This window comes from Stegodyphus dumicola, chromosome 4 (assembly GCF_044657685.1).
Source record: "Stegodyphus dumicola isolate Sdum_Otavi_A_Nest chromosome 4, ASM4465768v1".
NCBI classification, from domain to species: domain Eukaryota; kingdom Metazoa; phylum Arthropoda; class Arachnida; order Araneae; family Eresidae; genus Stegodyphus; species Stegodyphus dumicola.
The window spans coordinates 94,580,014-94,602,690 of record NC_140771.1 but is presented as its reverse complement, the minus strand read 5'-3'; the positions used below and the strand labels follow the sequence as shown (position 1 = coordinate 94,602,690).

Sequence of the window (22,677 nt, the reverse complement as noted above, 5' to 3'; positions counted from 1 at the left end):
GGAAGATGTTTTTTGAATAATTTTGGCAGCAAAAAAATTGAAAGTGTGATTTTCGGACCAACAATGTTGAGCAACAGAAGACTTCTGTGTTTCCTTTTTTCTAACATAATGCCTCATGTTCCTTGACGCAGAATTTTAAGGCTCTCTTAATTTGGTGAATGTAAATTAAATTTTTCAATTTTTCTGCTGCCAAAATTATTCAAAAAACATCTTCCATTGGAGAACTGGATTTTCTAGAGGTATTTCACATTCAAAAAAATCTTTCTGTTCTAGTTAACGATCCTAATTCCACTCCATCTTTGCCTTCGGCCTTTAAAGAAATTATGTTTTAGTTCTGGTTTCATCAACAGATGGCGCCAGTTGCTTATTCTTGTCCAGGCTTTATTATCTTATCTAATCATTATTTCCTATCTTGTTCATTTGCGGTTTTGCAGCTGAGGATGGTGGTTCGGTAAAATCATCGAAACTAGTCCTGTGAAAATTTTGAAAACATAACGCTGATTTTTGTTTTTTGACTTCTGAATTAATAATTTGAAGACCTAAGTACTGACTATAATATAACAATCACGTCATTTAACAACATAAGCAGCTTACAGGTATATGAGAAATTCTCATGATTGGTTCCATTTTTTCAGGACATCCAATGCTAACTTCTGGAATCCATAATGCACAGCTGACATGTGCCCACTTTTCACCACTGCTGTTTTATAAAAGAAAAAGAAAATTAATATAATGTGGTACCCACTGGGAATGGCAAAATCATGGCTGATTTTGCACATGTGATTTTGCTCATTTCCAACACAAAATATGCAAAAACTTATAAAATTCTTAAGATCATTCATAATGAAAAAATTGTCAGGTATTAAGGAATGAATTTAAAGACATCACAAATTTAGAGACATTGAGGGATCTTTTATGTATATTAACGAAGCTTTCTGAAAGATTAAATATATCTGTATATGTTTCTATTTGGGTAATTTATTTAAATTGAAAGCCTGAATATCAAAATATCATTAAATATTACACTGCACTTTTAGGCCTATATTTTTTACAATACAAGTTCCATAACAGTAAAATGTTAATACACAGAGTATGAAGTTTTAATTAATCATATATTCTTTAGATAGGAAATATTATGACGATTAATAGTTTAAAACTCTGTATGCTTTTTACATAACAGAATACAATTTTTTAAGATCAACCCTTAAAACCAATAATGTGATGCTTGATATATTTTACAAATAAAAGCAATAGATTTTGACTTGCTTATGAATTTATCAATGGGCATGCCTTACCACTTACCTTTGACCTATTCGAGCAAAATACCTTTAATCTACTTTCTGTGAAGGTTCTATGATTCTTAAGAAATTATTTATGATAAATGATTGAGAATAGTCTCTGTTTGTGTTTGCAAATCATCTTCATAAGCAACCTCTCAGATTTTATGTTCCCGTTTATGTTTTATTAAATACATAAAAGATGCTAAATGACAAAACTGTCATGCTTGCAGTACTGAAAGTCAATCTGTGTATAGTGCATAAAATCAATGTACAATTTTGAAAAACAAATCTACAAAACAGCTCTCATCTGCTATTTGATTACTTTTAGCTTTCTGATTTAACGGACTTTTATGAATAATTATGTCATAAAAATGTATGGTTAGTTTTATTTTTATTTATATATTTTTAATTGCTCACATCAAATTTAAAAAAATGAACCTTTATTTACAAATGATATTTTAATTAACAATTTGCTACATTTTTTCACTTTTCTGAAAGAGTTTATTACCTTTGATATTAAAAAATGCTTTATTTATTTGTTTCTAATGAAATTATGAAACAAAAAGCAGATCTTTGGCTTAGAGATCTTCTCGGAATAGATAACTATAAGTGGAATATGGAACAGATTTTAGAGCTGTTGGTCATGCAAAAAGCTCTGAGCTGGGTTGCTGCTTTGGCATAATTAACTAATAAGAGGACTATGGTGACTCTTTTAATAACAGAGGCCACAATAATAAGGAACAAACAAAAAAAGTTAGTCTCTCAGATGCTCAGTCTCTGGCTGTATCACATGGTGAAGGCTAATTGCAAAAAATATCTAAACAATAAATTTCTATATAGTGCATAACTATTTCGTTATACACTACAATAGAATAAATGTAGATACCTGCGTGTAAATGTTTCACATGCTAAGGATATGGTGGAACAATCCACAGATTAAGATTTAGAACACACACAAAGAAAAGGGGGAGAGAAGAAAGGAAAGAGGGAAAAAATATATTCTTCATAATTTTTATACATTCATAACTTATAATAGACATTAGATGCTACATACGTAACTCATGAAGTCCCTTGAAATGGTTTTAAAAGGCAAATACCACACAACAAATAATTATAATCCATAAAGTAGGATGATGGTTATTTTTTATGCATTTTTAATCACCAAATTTATGTTTCATAAAACAATCAATTAAGATGAAATTACAAACTTACTATTATAATAACCTAATATTACACTTATTCATAAAAATTACTTTAAACATGTAACAGTTGTCATTGCATCAACACCGATATTGTATTAGTAATTTTTTACATAGGAAGTTCGTAATTCTCCAACGAATACTAATAAAATAATTAAAAATTGACATACTATAGTTAAATGCTCAATAAAAATTAACTCTAAATGGAGGAATATAAACATAAAAACATTTTGTATATTCAATATTTTCTGTAACTGGTTTTAAAATCCATATTTATTCAAGCAAACTTAATGAAAAAATTTTCTTGAACTGAACTAACATTGATAAGAACTAATGCATTCAGGAGCTATAATGCAGAAATGCTTAAAATATCCTGAGGAATCTGCAAAAAATAAATAAACTGGTTTCATTAAGTAGCAGGGAAATAACGTGCATCAGCACTAAATTTTGTTACTAATTAATTTTTCTCAGATATTTGTAAATTTGCTATAAGAAGAAACATTTAAATTAGGAAAGCTAAGAAGTTGTTAATTTTTTAAAATAAAGCTTAAAATATTAATTTCAACTATTAATTCAATGACAAAAATAATAAAAAAAAAAATGAGTAAAACCTCTAAACCAGGGGTCACGGACTACTGGTGGTCCATGAAAACTGTTTGATGGTCCACAGAAAAATTGGGACATTATATATATTTTTATGAAGATTCAGTTTAAAAAATGATGAGTAACCAAACCTATTATAGAATATGGATTATACATTTTAGCTACTTTTGCAGGTATATCTAGTGACATTTGAAAGTGAGAATTAGCATCCATGGATATGCTGCTGTTACAATAATAGCTGGAACTGGAATTCGCTTTCCTTTTGAATTACAAACATATGCTATTGAACGATGATTAGTATGTTTATGATAATTAAAAATTGGTGGCATAACACTGTCAGTTTATTGATATTGCTTTACGTTTGCCGGTTTGTTCTTGCTTTTCGTGAAGTTTCTTTTCAGTGATATGGAAATGTGAAGCTTTCTTTACAAAAAGATAAGATTTTTGTAATTTTCATGTAATTTTTTAATGTGAACGAAATACGTGTAGTTTGTTGATTATTAGTGTAAAAATGTATTTACTTTTTTTTTTCAATTCATATTAGTGGTCAGCGAAATATAAAATTATATATGTAGTGGCCCGTGGTGTTCTAAAGGTTGACAACTACTGCTCTAAACATATGTACCCAGAAATCTTATAACTTTACTCTGACATAAAGCAGATCATTGATGTCTAAACATATGAACTGCTGCTTCCTGAGATCAAAATACAATTATATCTTATTAGAAGGTTATCTCGAGATTTAGTAAAAGTAACTCGATAAACAGGATAATTAAAATACAGAGAATGATTCAGAACAACATACTAATAAGGTTAGACAATAATAACAATCTAAAATAGCACATATTTAAAAATAAATATTGCCATTCAAGATTAAAATAATAACTTTCAAAATAAAATTTAAAATAATCAGCTTAATTAATATTTAAATAAATACCAATACTCTTAAGAGACAATAACACACCGAACAAATATTAATTTAGAAGTCAAACAACTAAAATCAGTGTTATATTTTCAAACCATTGAAACTAGTCCTGTGAAAATTTTAAAATATAATGCTCATTTTTGTTGTTTGACTTCTAAATTAATACCAATACTCTGTAAAAAAAAAAAAAAAAAAAAAAAAAAAAAAAAAAAAAAAAAAAAAAAAAACCTCATTTATGTGTTGAGTGCTACTGTGCAGAAATCTGAGCTATTTGAAAACACCATTTTAATAAATGATACTTTTTGACCACCTGTGTTTCCTGAAAAGTATTCATAAGGCAATGCACTGTCACCAAAACAGCCAAAATAGTTCACCAAAATAGTTCTGCGCACACGCAGAACTTCCACCTTCATATTCTATGGCCATTTTTCTCAGTAACACTTGATTTTGTTGCACTTGAGTAAATTTTGTTACTTGTAAGGAACTGTAAGGGAACTGCGGAGTTTGCCGAATGATGGGACAAGAACCTTGCATTTCTTCAGAAATATGGCATTTTGCCTAACGTCACTGTTAGAAGATATAATACTGAAATGAAGATGTACTTTGTAAATGATCGAATTTATGCCACAGTTGCGCAACTCTCTGATGATTTCAAGCAAAAACATATGTACATGGGAAAATAATACTGCATGCGATGCCAATTCTGTGCAATTCTCAGATTTTATTAGGTGAAAAAAGATCAAGCGTGTCAGATTTAATCATGGCGAACAGGCGCATAACATTCAACAAGATGCAGGAAGAGACAGGGCTTGTGCATGGTGATTTGGAAATGACAAATGTGTGTGCAAAGTGGGTGCCTCATGCACCCACACCACAACAAAAGGCGAAGCGTGTTGACATCTGCAAAAAACTTCTTGCACTACATGATGCCGATCCATATGACTTCTTCACCCACCTGGTCGTGGGAGACGAAACTTAGTTTTTGCACGACACTACCGAAAAAAAAAATAGCTCCATGGGGTGGAGTGGACGCATGCATCAACCCCCCATCCCGAGAAGCCTAGGCTGGTGTTGAACACGCAGAAGCAAATGGCAAGGGCATTCTTCTTATAGACTGGCTGGAGCTTGGGTGCATCATCAACAGCGACCGATACCGTGAGTTTGCCAGAATGCTGCGATGGCACATTCAACAACGTCGTCTGGGCAAACAGGCACGGCATGTGCTGTTGCAGCATGTCCCCACAGCATTTGGCTCTGTGTTGACAACCTCCGTACTCGCCCGATCTGGCCCCTCGGACTACACCTTGCTTGACAAGATGAAGGACTTAGTCAGGTGCCAACATGTTGAATCTTCTGCCGAACTATATGCAATCATCTGCAAGTGCTGCACCAACATGCCCATAGACTGGTTTAACAAGACCTTCGGAACCTCCCAGCCAGATGGCAGAAGTGTATTGACTTGGGCGAGGATTATTTCTAATTGATATACTATTCGTTTTTTGTTAATAAATTGTATTCCGCTCTGTGGCAGCATTTGTGTCATACAATTCTGTACGACCTTAATACAATAAAAATTGCTTTGAAAAATACCCACTTTGATGACTAATAATAAGTCTTTTACACTACTCAAAAATATAACTGTCAGCTGATTATTATACCTCATCATATCAAATAGTTACCTCGTACTCTTCATTGCCCCTCCAGTATTAGGACAAAGGATGCATGGAGGTTTGATATTTAAGGCACAGGGTCGACAGATCCAGCTACCTTCTGGGATTGCCATTATGCCATAACATGCTTGGTGAACACATATATTGCAGGAGTCACAGAAAACCATTTCATTTCCTTCTTCACAATCAGGCTGAAATTTACATTTTTTATTAGCACACCACATGCATGTAAATAATACATACTACATAATCCAAATAAGTCTTCATGTATTTAATGAAGTTAAAAATGAAAATAAATGGAATTTTTCACATAATGATCTCAATAATTCATCACAAAGCAGTAATGATACCACCCTCCAAAAAAGAAATGTAATCATAGGAAAATCACCATGAACTAATATAGAAAGTTAACATTAATACATAATAAAACAGTACAAAACAAAACAAAATAAAATAGTCTAGTTGCATACTTTCTAACCTCCAACACTAAAAATTAAGGATATTTTTTATAAGAAACCAGAAGATTTTTATCAATGATAAAAATAATTTTAAATAATGAAATACTTTAAATAGTTGCTAATTAATAACTGTAAGTTCAGTTACTAATTCTTAAATGCAAAAAGTACACAAATACTTACATGGAAAAAAAAAAAAAAAAAAAAAAAAAAAAAAAAAACTTTTTAAATACAGAGTCTTGCATGCTGGAGATAAAAATGTTCCCCCCCCCAATCCATATAGTGTTGCCATTGCTTGCTTTGAAATCGTTGAGTTTGTTAATCAAAAATTCGGTGAAGTGTTTCAAAATATGAAATCAATAATAAAACAAATTTCAAATTCAAATTAAGGCTTCCACATGCCCATATTCTGTGAAAGATTACGTTATTGAAATTTGGATGGCTCTAGGTAGTGTTGTTTTATTGCAGTGCGAGAAACATACATACATTTTTTTTTTTTCGTTAAAAGATGCAAATAGTTTTAAAAACTATTTTAACGAAAAATAATACTTTAATCAGTTTTTGTACAAATGCTATGAACAGTGGTGAATTTTGCTTTCATTAAAAAAGAAACTTCATAATTTATTCGTAGCAACTGTCACATATGCCTGCTTCTGCTAATAAAATTTTTTCTAATAATATTAGATATAAATTTAGTCTTTGTTTTTGCAACAATACTGAAAATCCTCTCACAGTCTGCATTACTGTGGGAAATTCTCAGGATGGCCAAAATTAATCTAGACAGTTCACTATAAAATTCCATCATTACCCTTCAGTTTTCCAATTAAACTTCAATGGATGTCAATCCTAGCTGGTTTTATAACTTTATACAAGTTTTCTATTCGTAAACTTCAAAATTGCGAGTGCCATTTATCAGCTACAACATCATTACTATTGTCTTTCATGACTAAATGAAGTAAAACTGGAAATCTATTAAAAAATTATCTTATATTGGAAAAAGATGCATTTTCTAGCACAGAAACATTTGCAAGTTTAGCATGTAAAATCACTTTATCATTGACTGAAAATTTATGTAATATGTAATTACATGTTCCACAGAAGTAGCTTCTAATGTAGAACTAAAACTTATTTTTGTCTTACCCTCAAAGTTCCACTACTTTGTAAGCTGCAGCCCCTAACAAATCTTCATCTTTCTTCTGATTTTCTATTTCACCATAAATCACATCATTTATCGAATTAGAAGCACTGTCTTTACAAACTTTGATAAAATGTCTCTAAACACATTATAAATCATAGATTGCAAAACATGAATTAATGGAATTCTGCTTTGTAGAACCATCAACCCCATAAAGAACATCAAATTTTGGCAAAATGTACTGTATAAAAAAGCAAAAAGCTTTGTGTTAAGGTCCAAAGACAAAAACAAAAATGTTCGTTCTTCACAAGATAAACTACAGTAACTGGAAAATGTTTTCTTGTTGAGCATTTTCAGCCCAAAGGAGCATTACCCAGAAGGTCTGTTAATTTTGTTTTGGCATTTTGCGTCAATTCACGATAAGTGTTATTTCACTTTTCACATTGTTGCCACCAAATATTATTGCCCTGTATTATATTTAAAGAAATTAAATAATGAAGAACCTGCATGAATGTATGTATGTTTCTCGCACTGCAATAAAACAACAGTACCTAGAGCCATCCAAATTTCAATAACGTAATCTTCCACAGAATATGGGCATGTGGAAGCCTTAATTTGAATTTGAAATTTGTTTTATTATTGATTTCATATTTTGAAACACTTCACCGAATTTTTGATTAACAAACTCAACGATTTCAAAGCAAGCAATGGCAACACTATATGGATTGGGGGGGGGAACATTTTTATCTCCAGCATGCGAGACTCTGTATTGAAAATTCTAAAGATATGCTCATTATAAATTATTTTGTGATACTGCTGTTAAACTGAATTTTATAGTTTGAGTAGGTAAAACATGATACTTAATAAATTAAGATAACATACAAAATGTTAAAAAAAAAAAAAAAAAGCACCCCTTTGAACATTAAGTTAAAATCAGGAACCTTTCAGATTTTTTTTCTTTTTTAATTTTCAGTATCAGCTTTGCACTTACATTTTGTAGCATTATTTTGGGAACTACCAATTAAATTGTTCACTGGTGCAGAAATTACTTTTCTTAAACCTACTTTTAACAGCAGAAATAATAATTACATCTCCACTTTAGGTATTTTATAACTTTTTATCTTAACTCTAGAAGCATTTATTTCTTCCTTAAACAATGCAAGAAGCAGGTTCCATTGGTCAGGATTCTAGATAAACATTTCTTTAAAGATAGCCAATATGTACACACATTTAAAATTTTTCTTATTTCAGTATTATGCATCTGTTGGAATTGCTTGAATTTTTCGTTCCTTTTGGAACTCCTGTCAAGATAAGAATAAATATCAACAATGATTCATCCACACTTATTGGTGTTTTTCAACTGATAAATTTAAGCAGTGACATGTGCACCTCATAATTTACAGATCTGAATTTTCCTTTTTACAGATGCCTGTAAAACCAATCTGCAAGCCTACCACTATCATGCATTATCAGCACAAAGTTGCGGTCTTTTGTTTTAGTTAGACCTGTGGATAATTGTGGTGACCTGTGGTGTTTATTCCTGCAGAGAATTGCTGCTAAACACCACAATTATCCACAGGAAATGCATTTTTAAAAAAAAGTTTTATTCATTAGCTGTGCTACATAATGTACTTAAAAGTTTTTATAATTAGCTGTGCCTGTCGCATGTCCTTCTACAATGGGAACAAATAATAATCTACACTCAATATTTAGCATCGGATTAAAAAAAAAGAAACATCAATTGGATGCAGTGTTGAATCAGTATTACAGCTTCCATCTGTAGAAAGACAGAATGGAACTGTTTTAATGCAATCAATAACTGAATATTTTATTTTTCATACCCATTTCTTTAATACCTGCATACTTTTGTTCCTTGCACTTGGGTATTTCTTAGCGATCTGGCTATCAGGATACATTTTTTAAAATAAAGCCGTAGCATGATCCGATGCATTCAGTGGCAGGTTGTGCTCCAGTCAAAACGTAGAGAGCAGGCATTCTGCATTAATAATTTTTTAAACATTTGTTTCCTAGTTTTTATGTACGCACATGTTTGAGAACATCGGCCCTTCCACTGTGCAAAATCAAAGAAATGCACTGACACACAGTACACATTGCAAATGTATTACACATCTCCTTGAGAAAATAATAGAAGGAAAGTCACTTGTCTATTATTTTTGTACATGAGTATTTTACTTTTTTCTAGACATAACTAAAACAAAAGACGGCGATTTCTTAAACTATTTCACGACCGAAAGTGTACTCATACTGCTCAGCGACAAGATGAACTAAACAACAACCTCGACTTTGCTTTGTGCTCATTTGCTAATTATATGCCATATCACACGATGTCAGTCTCCTCTGAGCAACCAAAGACGAAATGCATCAGACAACTATTATGATGTTTTCTGCTGCCAGTGGTACTCCTATTCCGGTTTAAGGAGAAAAATCATCAAGTCTTGACTTCGGCCTTCGTCATAATTTTAATTTTGATTTTCATGTGTGTAAAGTGTCAACGAATATCATTGGATCTGATTTTTTACATTATTTTGATTTACTACGTGATTTAAGGAACAAAAAGCTTGTTGATTTAAAAACTCATTTAAAAATTAATTGCAGTATAATTAACACACATTTGTATTCTATTAAGCAGCTATTGCAAATAGTGTATATGATAAATTACTGCTTAACTATCCTTCACTGTCGAAACTTCCTGATCTTAATGAAACTGTTAAGCATAGTATCATGCATTTCGCTGAAACTATTGGTCCTCCTGTTACAGATCCCAAGACGAAATTTAACTTTTCGTCACTCATTTACCACCACAGAGTGCTTCTGCGGTTCAAGATATCATACTTCGGGAAAACACAGATTCTTCCTACGAAGACTTGAAAGCTGCCATTACGGATCATTGTGGGGAAAGCGGTACCAATAAAATCCGGAAATGACTCGTTTTATGTTTGTCAACAAATCTTCTTGTACAAATGTTTAATCTACCCTCACGTCAGTTGAACCGTTCGATTCTTCAGAAGCTGCCGGCATTGCTGATAGAATATTGGAAGTTACACCTGCTCAGATAAGCACAGTTTCTTCACCTGTATCTGTCCATCTAATAATTCTAAATTGGATTCCCTACTCAATGAGGCCTGCGAATTGCGTGCTGAGGTTTTGTCTCTACGACGATCACACAGTGTTTCAAAAAACCGCTATAACAGAAACTTACACCGCTCAGTGAAAAGATGAGCAAAACAACAACCTCGATTTTGCTTTGTGCTCATTTGTAATTATATGCCAGATCAAGCGCAGTGGCACTTGACGCTCATTGGAGAATTGGAACACAACATTTTCGGAAAGTTGTGCTCTCATTCCCAAAGCAGAAGCATGCTGTAATTTCTCACTGACGAAAACTACTTTGGTTTTTTTTAATGTAATCTAGAGGAAAGCCAAGTGCTTTCAGATGCCCCAAAATAACTTTTTTTGTGTGTGCAAATAACAAAGTATTTAACCAAGCTACGTAAAACTTGTGAGAAATTTTAAGAATGTGGCAGATTATGTTCGGCTGTGCACGTCGCCAGATGACGTCATGTTGTTTTCATAATAACTGCCAGCACGACCAGCGAACTCACCCACTTATTGCCTTATTGCCCTTAGCTCGAGTGGAAGGCTGTTTGAATATTTGTGTAGAATTTTTTTATTTTAATATATAGTTGTATTAATGGTTAGGTGTGTTAATAAATTGTATTTTAGCAATGTGGAGTTACGTCTTTGAAGATTAACAACAAGGCCATAATCCACACAACATAGAATGGTGACCTGCCTAAATGCATGAAGCTCCAGAAGCTTGGTTCCAGGACTTTTCGTGTTCTTCCCTGCAGCCACTGCCATGAAGGAAACAGCAGCCGTGAAAATACAAATTTAATCGGCATTGTGTTTTGCTTTAACCACACCCAAGCCTGTTACGGATCCCAAGACAAAATTTAACTAATGCATCACTCATTTACCACCAGAGAGTGCTTCTGAGGTTCAAGATATCATACTTTGGGAATGCACATATTCTTCTTACAAAGACCTGAAAGCTGCTATTATGGATCATTGTGGGGAACGCAGTACCAATGAAATCCAGAAATTACTCACCGGTGAGCAGCTTGGAGACAGAAAAACCTTCCGAATTGCTTTGTGTCATGAAATGGAGTGCTGAAAAACAAGATATATCCAACTCATTGTTACTAGAGTTATTTACTGAGCAAACGCCATCAAATATTTAATCTATCCTTGCATCAGTTGAGCCGTTCGATTCTTCGGAAGCTGCCCGCATTGCTGATAGAATATTGGAAGTTATGCTCAGGTAAGCATAGTTTCTTCACCTGTATCTGTCAATGCATCTAATAATTCTAAATTGGATTCTCTACTGGATGAGGTCTGCAAATTGCGTGCGGAGGTATTGCCTCTACGGCGATCACGCAGTGTTTAAAAAAACCACTATAACAGAAAGTGAAGCTCAATTTAAATTTTGTTTTTTATGTAAAGTGTGAATGAATATTATTGGATCTGATTTTTTGCATTACTTTGATTTACTACCTGATTTAAGGAAAAAAAGCTTGTTGATTTAAAAACTCATTTAAAAATTAACACAAATTTGTATTCTATTAAGCAATTATTGTAAAGTGTATATGACAAATTACTGTCTAACTATCCTTCCCTGTCGAAACTTCCTGATCTCAATGAGACTGTTAAGCATAATACTATGCATTTCGTTGAAACTATTGGTTCTCCTGTTTCATATAAGACTAGAAGATTAGCCCCAGATAGATTAAAAATTGCTAAGAATGAAATTTAAAAAATAATCAATTTAGGCTACATGTGACCCTCCAAAACTATTTATCCCTTTCTCTTCATGTGGTGTCAAAGAAAGGCCAAATGAATGGAGACCAGTGGGAGACTTTTTACGGTTAAACACTCAGACAGTGACAGATAAGTATCCTATCTGCAACATTTGTGATTTTGCAGCAGAGTTGCATTAAGCTAAGGTAGTTTCTCGAAAGACTTGGTAAAAGCCTATCATCAAATTCCAACTAATCCGTATGATATACATGGTTATTGCCACTTTTTTCGGCCTTTATGATAGCACAAGAATGCAATTTGGGCTATGCAACGCAGCTGCAACCTTTCAACACTTTTTTGATGAAATAACTCGTGAGCTGCCAGGCATATTTGCTTTTCTTGACGATATATTGATTGCGTGAAAGGATGAAACTGAGCGTCTGATATACTTGAAAGCTCTTTTTGAAAGATTAAGTAATTATTGGTTAAAAATGAATGTATCTAAATGCAATTTTGGTTTAACGTCTTTGGAGTTAATTATTTTTACATATCTGAACAGGGTTTAAAACCTTTACCCGAGAGAGTCTAGGCCATTCAAAATTTTCCTAAACCACACATCTTGACTCAGTTAAGGAAATTTCTCAGCATATTTAACTTTTACAGACGTTTTGTCACATGAGCTTCGCATGTTTTAGCTCCCTTGAATAGGTTATTGGAACGCAACGTTAATACAAAGAAACATTCACAACGAAGCAAAATAAAAGAATGCCCTCTCGAAGGGGACAACAAAGCTGATAAAGCATTTGCCAATGCAAAAAAGGCAATTGCTGAGGAAATGCTTCTCAGACACCCAGTTCTTGGTGCTACATTGAAACTTTGTACTCATGCATTGGATGTTGCTGTTGGTAGCTCATTAATGCAATTGCATAACTCAGTTTGGGAACACATTACACATTTCTATCCATTAAACTCAGCAAAGGTCAAAGGAAATGGTCAACTTATGATCGAGAACTATTGACTATATATACTTTGTTGGTTAGGAAATTCCGGCACATGCTTGAAGGCAGGGTTTTTACAATCTACACAGATCAAAAGTTCTTAACATATGCTTTTAAGCAAAAGCCCGAAAAGTGTTCTCCAAGGCAAATTCATCATCTTGACTTTATTGGCCAATTTTCCACTGACATATGATGCATCAAAGGTCGTGACAATATCGTTGCTGATGCCTTATCCAGGCTAGATAGATGCAGTATCTGATAATCAACACATTGATTATAAAAAGTTATCCGAAGCACAACTTCAGGAATTGGAAATTCAAAATTCTTAACCTCACTCTTCACCAGTTTTTAAACTAGAGAAACACTATTTTCTTTTGGAGGATGTTACTCTTTACTGCAATATGGATACAAATATACCTCATCCGTTCACTCCTGAATCTTTTTGCTCTAATATTTTTTAGCAGATTCACTTTTCTCATACCGATATTTCAGCCTGAAGAAAACAAATTATTAAGTGATTTTTTGGCCTAATATGAAGAAATTTATTAAAACTGCTGTTCAATCTTGCCTTCAATGTCAATGTTCCAAAATTCATAGACATTCAAAATCACTTTTGGGTACCTTTCATATGCCTGATGCAAGATTTGCACATATCCATACTGATTTTATAGGTCCTCTTCTACCGTCTGAAGAACTGCTATTGCATGACAATTATTGACAGGTTCACCAGATGCCCAGAAGTCATACCTACTGCCGATATGTCAGCTAAGAATACTTGTAAAATATTAGTTGATAACAGGATAGCCAGATTTGGCTGCACTGTATCAACAGATCAAGGCCGAAATTTTGATTCTCACTTTTGGGCATACATCGAATTAGAACTGCTTATCATCCTCAGTCTAGTGGGCTTATTCAAAGATTTCATAGGCAACTTAAATGTGCAATAATGGCTCATAACAATCTAAAATGGACTGAAATTCTGCCTATAATTCTGTTAAGTATCAGATCTGCCATTAAGAAAGATATAAATAAATACTACTTGTGGGAAACTTGTTTATGGTACCACACTGATTACCTTCAGATATGCTCAATGATACTAATTTCGTACTTCCTTCTGAATCTTATGTGTCACAGCTTCGATCAGTCATGCATTCAGTTAGACCAATTCCAACCTCTAAGCATGTTCAACCATCAATTTATGTACACCCACACTTCAGACCTGTTCTCATGTATTTCTGCGTACTGATTCTGTTAAACCTCCTCTAATTCCACCTTACACAGCTAATCCATGCCGTTGGTAAACAAATGGACAAAAATTTTATTATTGAGGTAAATAACAAAAACATTACAGTTTCAATTGATTGCTTAAAACCAGCATATAATTCCTCAGATTCCACACCAAAAAGACTCAAAAATTGCTCCAAAACAAGTAATTACTCGCAGTGGACGTCATGTTCATTTTTCCAAAAAACTGATCACTGTAATATAATTGAAAAATTTTTCTCTTGTGGTCTCCTGCAAAAGTTACAGTATATAAATACTTGATTAATTTCCTTTGCATATGTTTAGAAGTTATATAAAATTCTTACAGATTTATCCTTTCATTATTTTTGTTTAATTATTATGTCCATTCTATTATTATACAGTTATTATATATTCTTATAGTTATACAGTTCAATTAGAATTTAAGTATATTACTACTTGTATATTACTATTCATATATTTTGTATTTCTTATTTTTGCATGAACATTTTAAAATATAACTTTTATTCAAATGTGTATATCTTAAACTGGAATTTTGCAATCAATCCCTTTTGCGTCGTGACTGTGTCACTGGGTGGGGGGATACTATGTGGCAGTATTATATTATGCTCGGCTGTGAGTGCCACCAGATGATGTCATGCTGTTTTCGTAATAACTGCCAGTGCAAACAGCGAACTCACAAACATTGCCCTTAGCTTGAGTGCAAGGATGTTCGAATATTTGTGTAGAAGTTTTCTGTTTTAATGAAGAGTTGTGTTAACATATTAATGAATTATTAATTAATATTAATGAATTATAGTATTAATGAATGGGTATGTTAATAAAGTTGTGTTTTAGCTATGTGGAGTCATGTCTTTGAAGATTAACAACCAAGCCATAACGCACACACCATAATAAGAAAAAGTCGGGAGAAATAAGTTGTAAACTAGGTTGGGGGAAGAACGGTCGGAAATCAAGAGTCTCCCGCGCAAACTTAGGAGCATTATCAAGTCTAAAAATGCTTTAAAAGTTACTGTTTTATGTGCATGGCAACCTGAATGTTAAAATAACAAATGCACAAAATAATAACAATTAAATAACATAACATGTTGAAGCTAACAACACATGACTAAGCATAAGATTAAAAAGTAACAGTAAACATTAAATAATTTTTTTCTCTGAGGTTCATTATTTCTCACTGTAACAACTAAACACATTCGCAAGTTATCACTGCCCCAGTACCAAACTTACTGATAGACTAATTAAGTACTCATATTTAAGTTTGGCCAAATTAAAATTAGAAAAATCAGCAATGTATAGTATGCAATAAAAACATTCCATGGAAGTTGATAAAGTTCATCCCCCCCAAAAAAAGGAAAAGAAAAAGAAGAACTTACTGATCTGCATACGTCACATATCACATCTTCATCATATTCTATACCAAGACCTTTTTCTGTTTTCAATGCATCTTGGAAACGATTGGAGCACTGTAAATACATTTTAAAATGAAATTCATATTATAGATAATAAGTATCTTAAAAAAAAAAATTTTACTAACATTTGCTTAAAAAGATATTGAAAATTAATGATTAACTTTTGAAACATTTAGTTAGATGAAAATGTTCCAAAAACAAAACAAATTACTTTATTATAATTAATTAAATTATATACTAGCAATAAATGATGAAAATGATTAACAGGGCTGCCACGCAAACAGGGGAAAGAAATTCCCAGACTTTTTCAAGAATATTTTTTAAAAAATCTGGTCTAGACACATTGGCAGTGCTGAGGGTAAATTAATTATCGTACCATTTGAAAACACAAAAGCTTACCAATTATATACAACTTTGATTTAAAAAAAAAAAAAAAAAAAAAAAAAAAAAACTTATTTTTGAGTATTGAAAGCATTACTATTAGATCCATAACATGAGTTGTTCTCCTCAATAACTTTCAAATTAAGTTTTTGCCAAACTAGAAAACTTGCTTTATTTGCAGAGTAAGTCACTATCTCTTCAGCTATCAATTGTGCCACAAAATAGTTAAGTACAAATAAATTCCTATATTAATTACATTAAAAAGGAATATAATACCAGGAGTGATTGTTAATGCATCTTAAATATTTATAGCCATTAACAAGAAAGATATTTATGATAAAAATTCAGCAGAAATATCATTAGTTAAAAGCATGACTTAAAAATTTATTTTATAAGCAAAAACACACATTTACAAAAGTAAACAAATACAATACATTCCATCTAAGTAATAAACAAAATCAGAAATGAACTTTCAGACACTGGGTTTTTTTCACATTCAATTGTGTAAAAATTATGATATCATGGATGACATAGCTTAACTATTTTACAAAGTGCTACAAATAAATTCTAGAACATAGATTATAGTTTACAAAATGGCAATGGGGGAACAGTTATATACCTTATTAAATAATATATAATTGCCAAATAATCACCTGCAATATAAGGACAGTTTCTAAATTGTCTGGGTTGTTTTTAAGAAGTCATCAGACTTTTGATGAAAAAAAAATTTAACATAAATGCATATAATATAAATCAAATTTAATATCTGTATAGAATTGAAGACAAAATAAGAAAAGTATATTTCTGATGTGGGAAAAAAAAGACATTAAGAATACATCAAAATACTAACAGAAAAATACTAATAAAAACATCAATGCAAAAATAGATGACGTTTTGAATCTGCGATTTGCACATTAACTGAAGAAATATCTGTACTCAATTTTTTTTTGGTCCAATAATATTGCTTTATCATCACACAGTCTTTTGTATTTGAGTGTTTAAACATATGTACCATGAGTAGATCTGGCATATTGTAACACATCTGGAATTATGTTAATATTTGTAACACCTCCATTTACTTTTACGACATCATAAACAATTCGTACTGCTATTAAAGAATTTTCCTGAAGATATTCTACCAACATATTGTTACGAAATGTACAGGCACGGTATGATGGCTTCCCCGCAAAGCAGATTTAAAGTTGCCATAAAATGGCGAGGGAAGGCAGGGTTGCTGAGAAATTGCCCATTTGGCGACAAATTGGCAATATCCTGTGGAAGGATGGAGAACCTTCTGGAACGAATTCTTACTGGTTTAGCCCAGAATGTTCTCGAGCACAAGCCGTAAGCTATATAAACCCTGCTGGTCTGCAGTCAGACTGCCTCGTCGAGTGCGAGATGGGTGTGTCTCATCTAGTTAGTCTGTGTGGAGACGATCGAGTTAACAGCTGACCAGCAAGTGCCAAGTGAATCGTCGAGTGCATCGAAGAGGCTCTTAGTGTATCGCGGTTAGTGCATCATCGAGAGAGTGTGTTAAGCTCTGGGAACGACTGAACCTAAGAGTCGGGAGCCTGTGCTCTGTGTGTCGTCGAGTGCATTGCGAGTTGTAGCGTGAAGAGTCTCAAGAGTACGTGGAGTTCCGAGAACAACCAAGCAGAGTTGGGAGCTGTACTCTAATGCTTTGCAGTGAAGCTGTCTCCACCGTTATTGCCTGATAATGTGAAGGCTGTATCGCTGAGTTTCAGCATGTTTATAGCAGATCTTCGAGAACTGTAAAAAGTGACTTTAGAGCTTTCCTGATTAATATTGGCTAAATAAAGTAAGTTTCGCTACTTCGTCAAGTGTCGTCATTAATCACTCCAAATCCACACAAACGTGAAGGAAGAAAATAATGTAACAACTGGTGTCAGAAAAGAAAAACGCAACAACTGGTGCCAGAAGTGGGATTTACAAGTGAATGTCAGTGACCCACCTGCAGAGGAAACAATGACTTTGATGGACTTCTTAGCCGATATGAGGGCTCAGATGAAAGCCAGACAGGAAGAGATGAGAGCCGAGATAAAAGCCGGATATGAAGAGATGAAGGCTGAAATGAAAGCCAGACTATCTGAGATAAAAGCTGGATATGATGAGGTAAAAGCTGGATATGAAGAGATGACAGCTGAGATGAAAGTCGGCCAAGAAAAGGTGCGAGAGCAACTCTCACAGCTGAAAGTGGAGCTCGTAGAAGAAACTGGAACCATAAAAGAAGATGCCGAAATTAAAGAAGTGACATTTGAAGAATCAGAGGATGAAGAAATGAAGGAAGTAGCTAGTGGGGTGTCAGAGAAAAATCCAGAAATGATCGATGAAGCATCTAACGGGATTAAAGAAAAAGAACGAAAACATGAAGAAATAAAAAACGGGAAGGAAGATTTTGATTCTCATGTGCCTGAAGTAGATGTAGAAAAAATTGAAAATGGGACTGTTCAGTTCGTCGAAACTGATAGTTAAGTTACGAAGTCGCAGGCAGCAAGTGTTGAGCCATCTGAAAGTGCATGTGATGCAGAGTTGGGAAAAGCTGATGTACAGCTTAAGCAGTACACTCCAGTACTGGAAGAAAATTCACCCACTTCGCAAACTGGGTGTGTGCCTCAAAGTGCAGGTTTTGCAGACATGGACTTGATTCTAAACCAGATACTTGTGTTTGTAAAGTATCGGGCTCTGTTCATGATTCTGATGCAGAATTTGGAGCTGGTTCCCAGGAAATGGAGGCAAATGAACATGTACCAGCTGCTGAAAATACCGAGGAGAACTGTACACATGATGCGAACAAACTACAGAGTAGTGAACAAACTGTTTCAGATCTTCCTGTGGATGACAAGTCTGAAAGGACCGAATCTTCAGACTGTGATATGCAAAACAGGAATACATTTGAGAACTGCAGTGGAAAAGTATTTGACCCCGATATATTTTAATGAAAAGACTGAGACTGAAATTCTTTCTGAACTTTAATTTGTATAATTTAAAATTGTTATGTGTTTAATTTGTGTATATAACTTGTACATGGTGTAAATATTTGTTTCTTTAATTATGTTATCTGTATGTTTTATTACCTTTTGTTTGTATCGAATTTGGCTTCTGACCAAGGGTTGTACTGCCCAGGACATGCCAATGACATGATATAACAGGTAGACAGCTCACCCACAGGGAATTCGTCTGCTAGGCCATCTCCAACATATACCACGTGACTTATGGTCTTGGCACTTTTGGGAAGTGATAGCTTAGGCTGTTCATCACCAGTTTGGTGTGCTTTTGATATGGCAGGTAGTGTTTTTATTTCCATCTGCTGGCAGTCGACAGACAACGACCTCGAATTATTTTTAGACATAACTTAACCCCTTTTTTCCTGAATATTTTATCTATATTTTCAATAATCGCATTAAATTATTTGCACCGGTGCTTAAGATGTTTAGATTAAATAATTTTAGGAAGAAAATTTTAAATAAATAATAAAAAATTCAGAAGGAAACTTTAATTTTGAATAACATTTAAAAATTAATTGCACTACTGTTATATTTGAGAAGGTAAAAAATTCTTTTATTTTTATTGCATTGCATCCTAAAGAGAAAAAGAAAATCACATTGTAATATATGTATTTATGCAATTGATGAAATATATACTTACAGACTGTTGACTTTCAGCTGGAACTATAAACTATTACTGTCCAAATTTATAATATAGTTTATGATACAAAAAGATAAATTATACTGAAATCTTATTACAAAAAGATATTTTATTTTCTTATACTTAAGTAAACATAATTTTACTTAATTTAAAGTCAGAAATAGTTTTTGGAACAATTTCATTTACCTTTGACCTTTCAGTGCTACCAATAGTACTTGCATTCTGGAAATTTACGACAGTAAATAATTTTTTTATTTTTAAAAAGATCTTTCACTGATTGTAAATGCCCATTTTATTCAGTTACTTGTATATTGAAGTGGTTATAAACTTAGCAATGTCCAGAAAATAATTTCATGCAAACTTGGAAGCTACTGCCTTAACTGTATGCTGCTATACATTAAATTTAGTAAGATTTCATATTTTGCAGATTAGCTGTAAAATGTACATTTCCAAAGTAAAATTTTCTTTCCGAATTATAAATTCAAACATGACAATACATCTTCTATTTTATTCCTGTATCCTAATTAAATAAACACATTACGAAAATGTGCATTTAAATATAGTATTTACTATAACATAAGTGGATTTAATTACATATAAACACTCAAAAATTAAGTAAAACAAAAATATACTACTTTGTATGAACACCAAAATTTTAAAAGCGAGCAGGACACATTTTGAACAAAAAGCTTTCGTTCTTCACCAGCTGCAAAGGATCCAACTTGCATCTAATGAAGAAATAAAGCTTTTCATTTGAAAAGCACGTTTTGCTCATATTTAAAAGTTTGGTTTTCATACAAAGTAGTATACAGTCAAATGTCGTTAATCCGGACTCGTCGGGACTTCGCCGATTCCAAATTATAGATCATCACTTTAAATCTGGTAAGATGGCATGCAGAAATTATAAAATTAAAAATATGAAACCGTAATTTATGAAATAAAGAACAATTATGATCTAATAGGTATCAATTGCTGTGTCGAGAATACTGAATAATTTTGTCAATCGAAATTTTTTCGTTTTCAATAACCTCTGCGTCACTTTCTTCACTATCGGAAGCGAATTATAATGACGAGGAATTTGATTTAAATCATATCAAAGACGGAGTACATCGAGATGAAATACTACATTTAGTAAGTAATTATAAGCCAAATAAAATAAAAACATCTGCCCTGAAGATAAGGATAGTGCTGACAGATCAACTTCCAATTCATTGCATGCAATGCACATGTTTGTTAAAATACATGCACAAATATATGTTTGTTAATATATATATATACTGTTTGTATGCAACAAAAAGTTAAGGCCTGTTTTCAAGGTTTCTTTCTTTCTTTCTTTCTTTTTTTTTTTTATTTAACTCCTACTAAAAATCTTAATACACACTTAATCCTCATTATAAATTAAAGAAAATTCTATAGTTATAATATATTTATGTTGCTAAAAAATAGTTTTAAAGGAAAAGGTTTTTAAAAAATTTTAAATGAAACAAATATTACTATGAAAGCAACAAGTATAGGAAATCTGTTGACATTACGGAGTTAATACCATTTTATTCCTTATACTTATGTTTGGTAAGTTTGAATTCATTGCCATTTTATTCCTGCTTTACCAGATCATTCTTATGCATTAGCTTAAATTTTAAAAAATTAGGATTTATTCATGCATTATTAGCTAAGATACACTAGTATACAAATTTTTCGCTCATTTATAGATTTTAAATTTTTTTTTTTTCGTTTTTTGAACAAAGTAAATATATTGCACAATCTTATCTCAATAATTTAATAATAATAACTTTTTTTTTTTTTTTTTTTTTTATCGCAGGCAGTACTTGTTTACGAAACCAAAACGCGTACGACTTGGCAAAAAAAGGTTAGCGCCACTTGGCGCAGCTTTCTATTTCAATGGAGTACACGGAAAAAGAACATAAAATTCAATTATTTGTAAAAGGTGATTCCAGTAAATAATGTCACAGTATTTAATACATTTTGATGCTATTAATACATGCTGAAAATGTCATATACAGCGGCAATTTTCTTATACAATAGGGCCGAAACTTTTCAACCAATTAAACAGAGATAGTAAAATGACAAAAATACTGGAAATAAAATAATAAATCATGCAGTTTTAACTTAGCTATGAAAGGTTACAGGTCCTCCTTTTACAAAACTTTCTCTACATCCATAGGCGCTGCAGCGGATAATTATTTTTTCTTAAATTTTATGTGACCAAGCAGAGCGGGCGACTTTCGTCCCTTAGAAATGAATGTAAAGTATTTCCGGACTTTCGGAATTCGACCAGCAGTCACGTGGCACTAATGTTAGAACCAGTTGGAGGTTGCAATACGCTCTCTACCAGTATATATCTCATTGGGACATGCAGTCCTTGGAAGGGGGTAGTGTTATGAAATGTACAGGTGCGATTTTTTTTTTTCGTTTTTTGAACAAAGTAAATATATTGCACAATCTTATCTCAATAATTTAATAATAATAACTTTTTTTTTTTTTTTTTTTTTTTTTTTATCGCAGGCAGTACTTGTTTACGAAACCAAAACGCGTACGACTTGGCAAAAAAAGGTTAGCGCCACTTGGCGCAGCTTTCTATTTCAATGGAGTACACGGAAAAAGAACATAAAATTCAATTATTTGTAAAAGGTGATTCCAGTAAATAATGTCACAGTATTTAATACATTTTGATGCTATTAATACATGCTGAAAATGTCATATACAGCGGCAATTTTCTTATACAATAGGGCCGAAACTTTTCAACCAATTAAACAGAGATAGTAAAATGACAAAAATACTGGAAATAAAATAATAAATCATGCAGTTTTAACTTAGCTATGAAAGGTTACAGGTCCTCCTTTTACAAAACTTT

The 22,677-nt window shown here is 32.6% G+C and overlaps 1 protein-coding gene across 1 annotated transcript in view; it reads right to left on the bottom strand.

Moving 5' to 3' along the window:
* Nucleotides 1-22,677, bottom strand: part of LOC118201770 (uncharacterized) — a 136,477-nt gene that overhangs the window by 48,952 nt on the left and 64,848 nt on the right. Inside the window, exons 9-11 of the mRNA XM_085815233.1 lie at nt 15,723-15,812; nt 5,687-5,868; nt 595-700 (exon numbers count right to left, since the gene is read on the bottom strand). Coding sequence (XP_085671359.1) covers nt 595-700; nt 5,687-5,868; nt 15,723-15,812 — 378 coding nt within the window. The remainder of the gene's footprint in view (nt 1-594; nt 701-5,686; nt 5,869-15,722; nt 15,813-22,677) is intronic.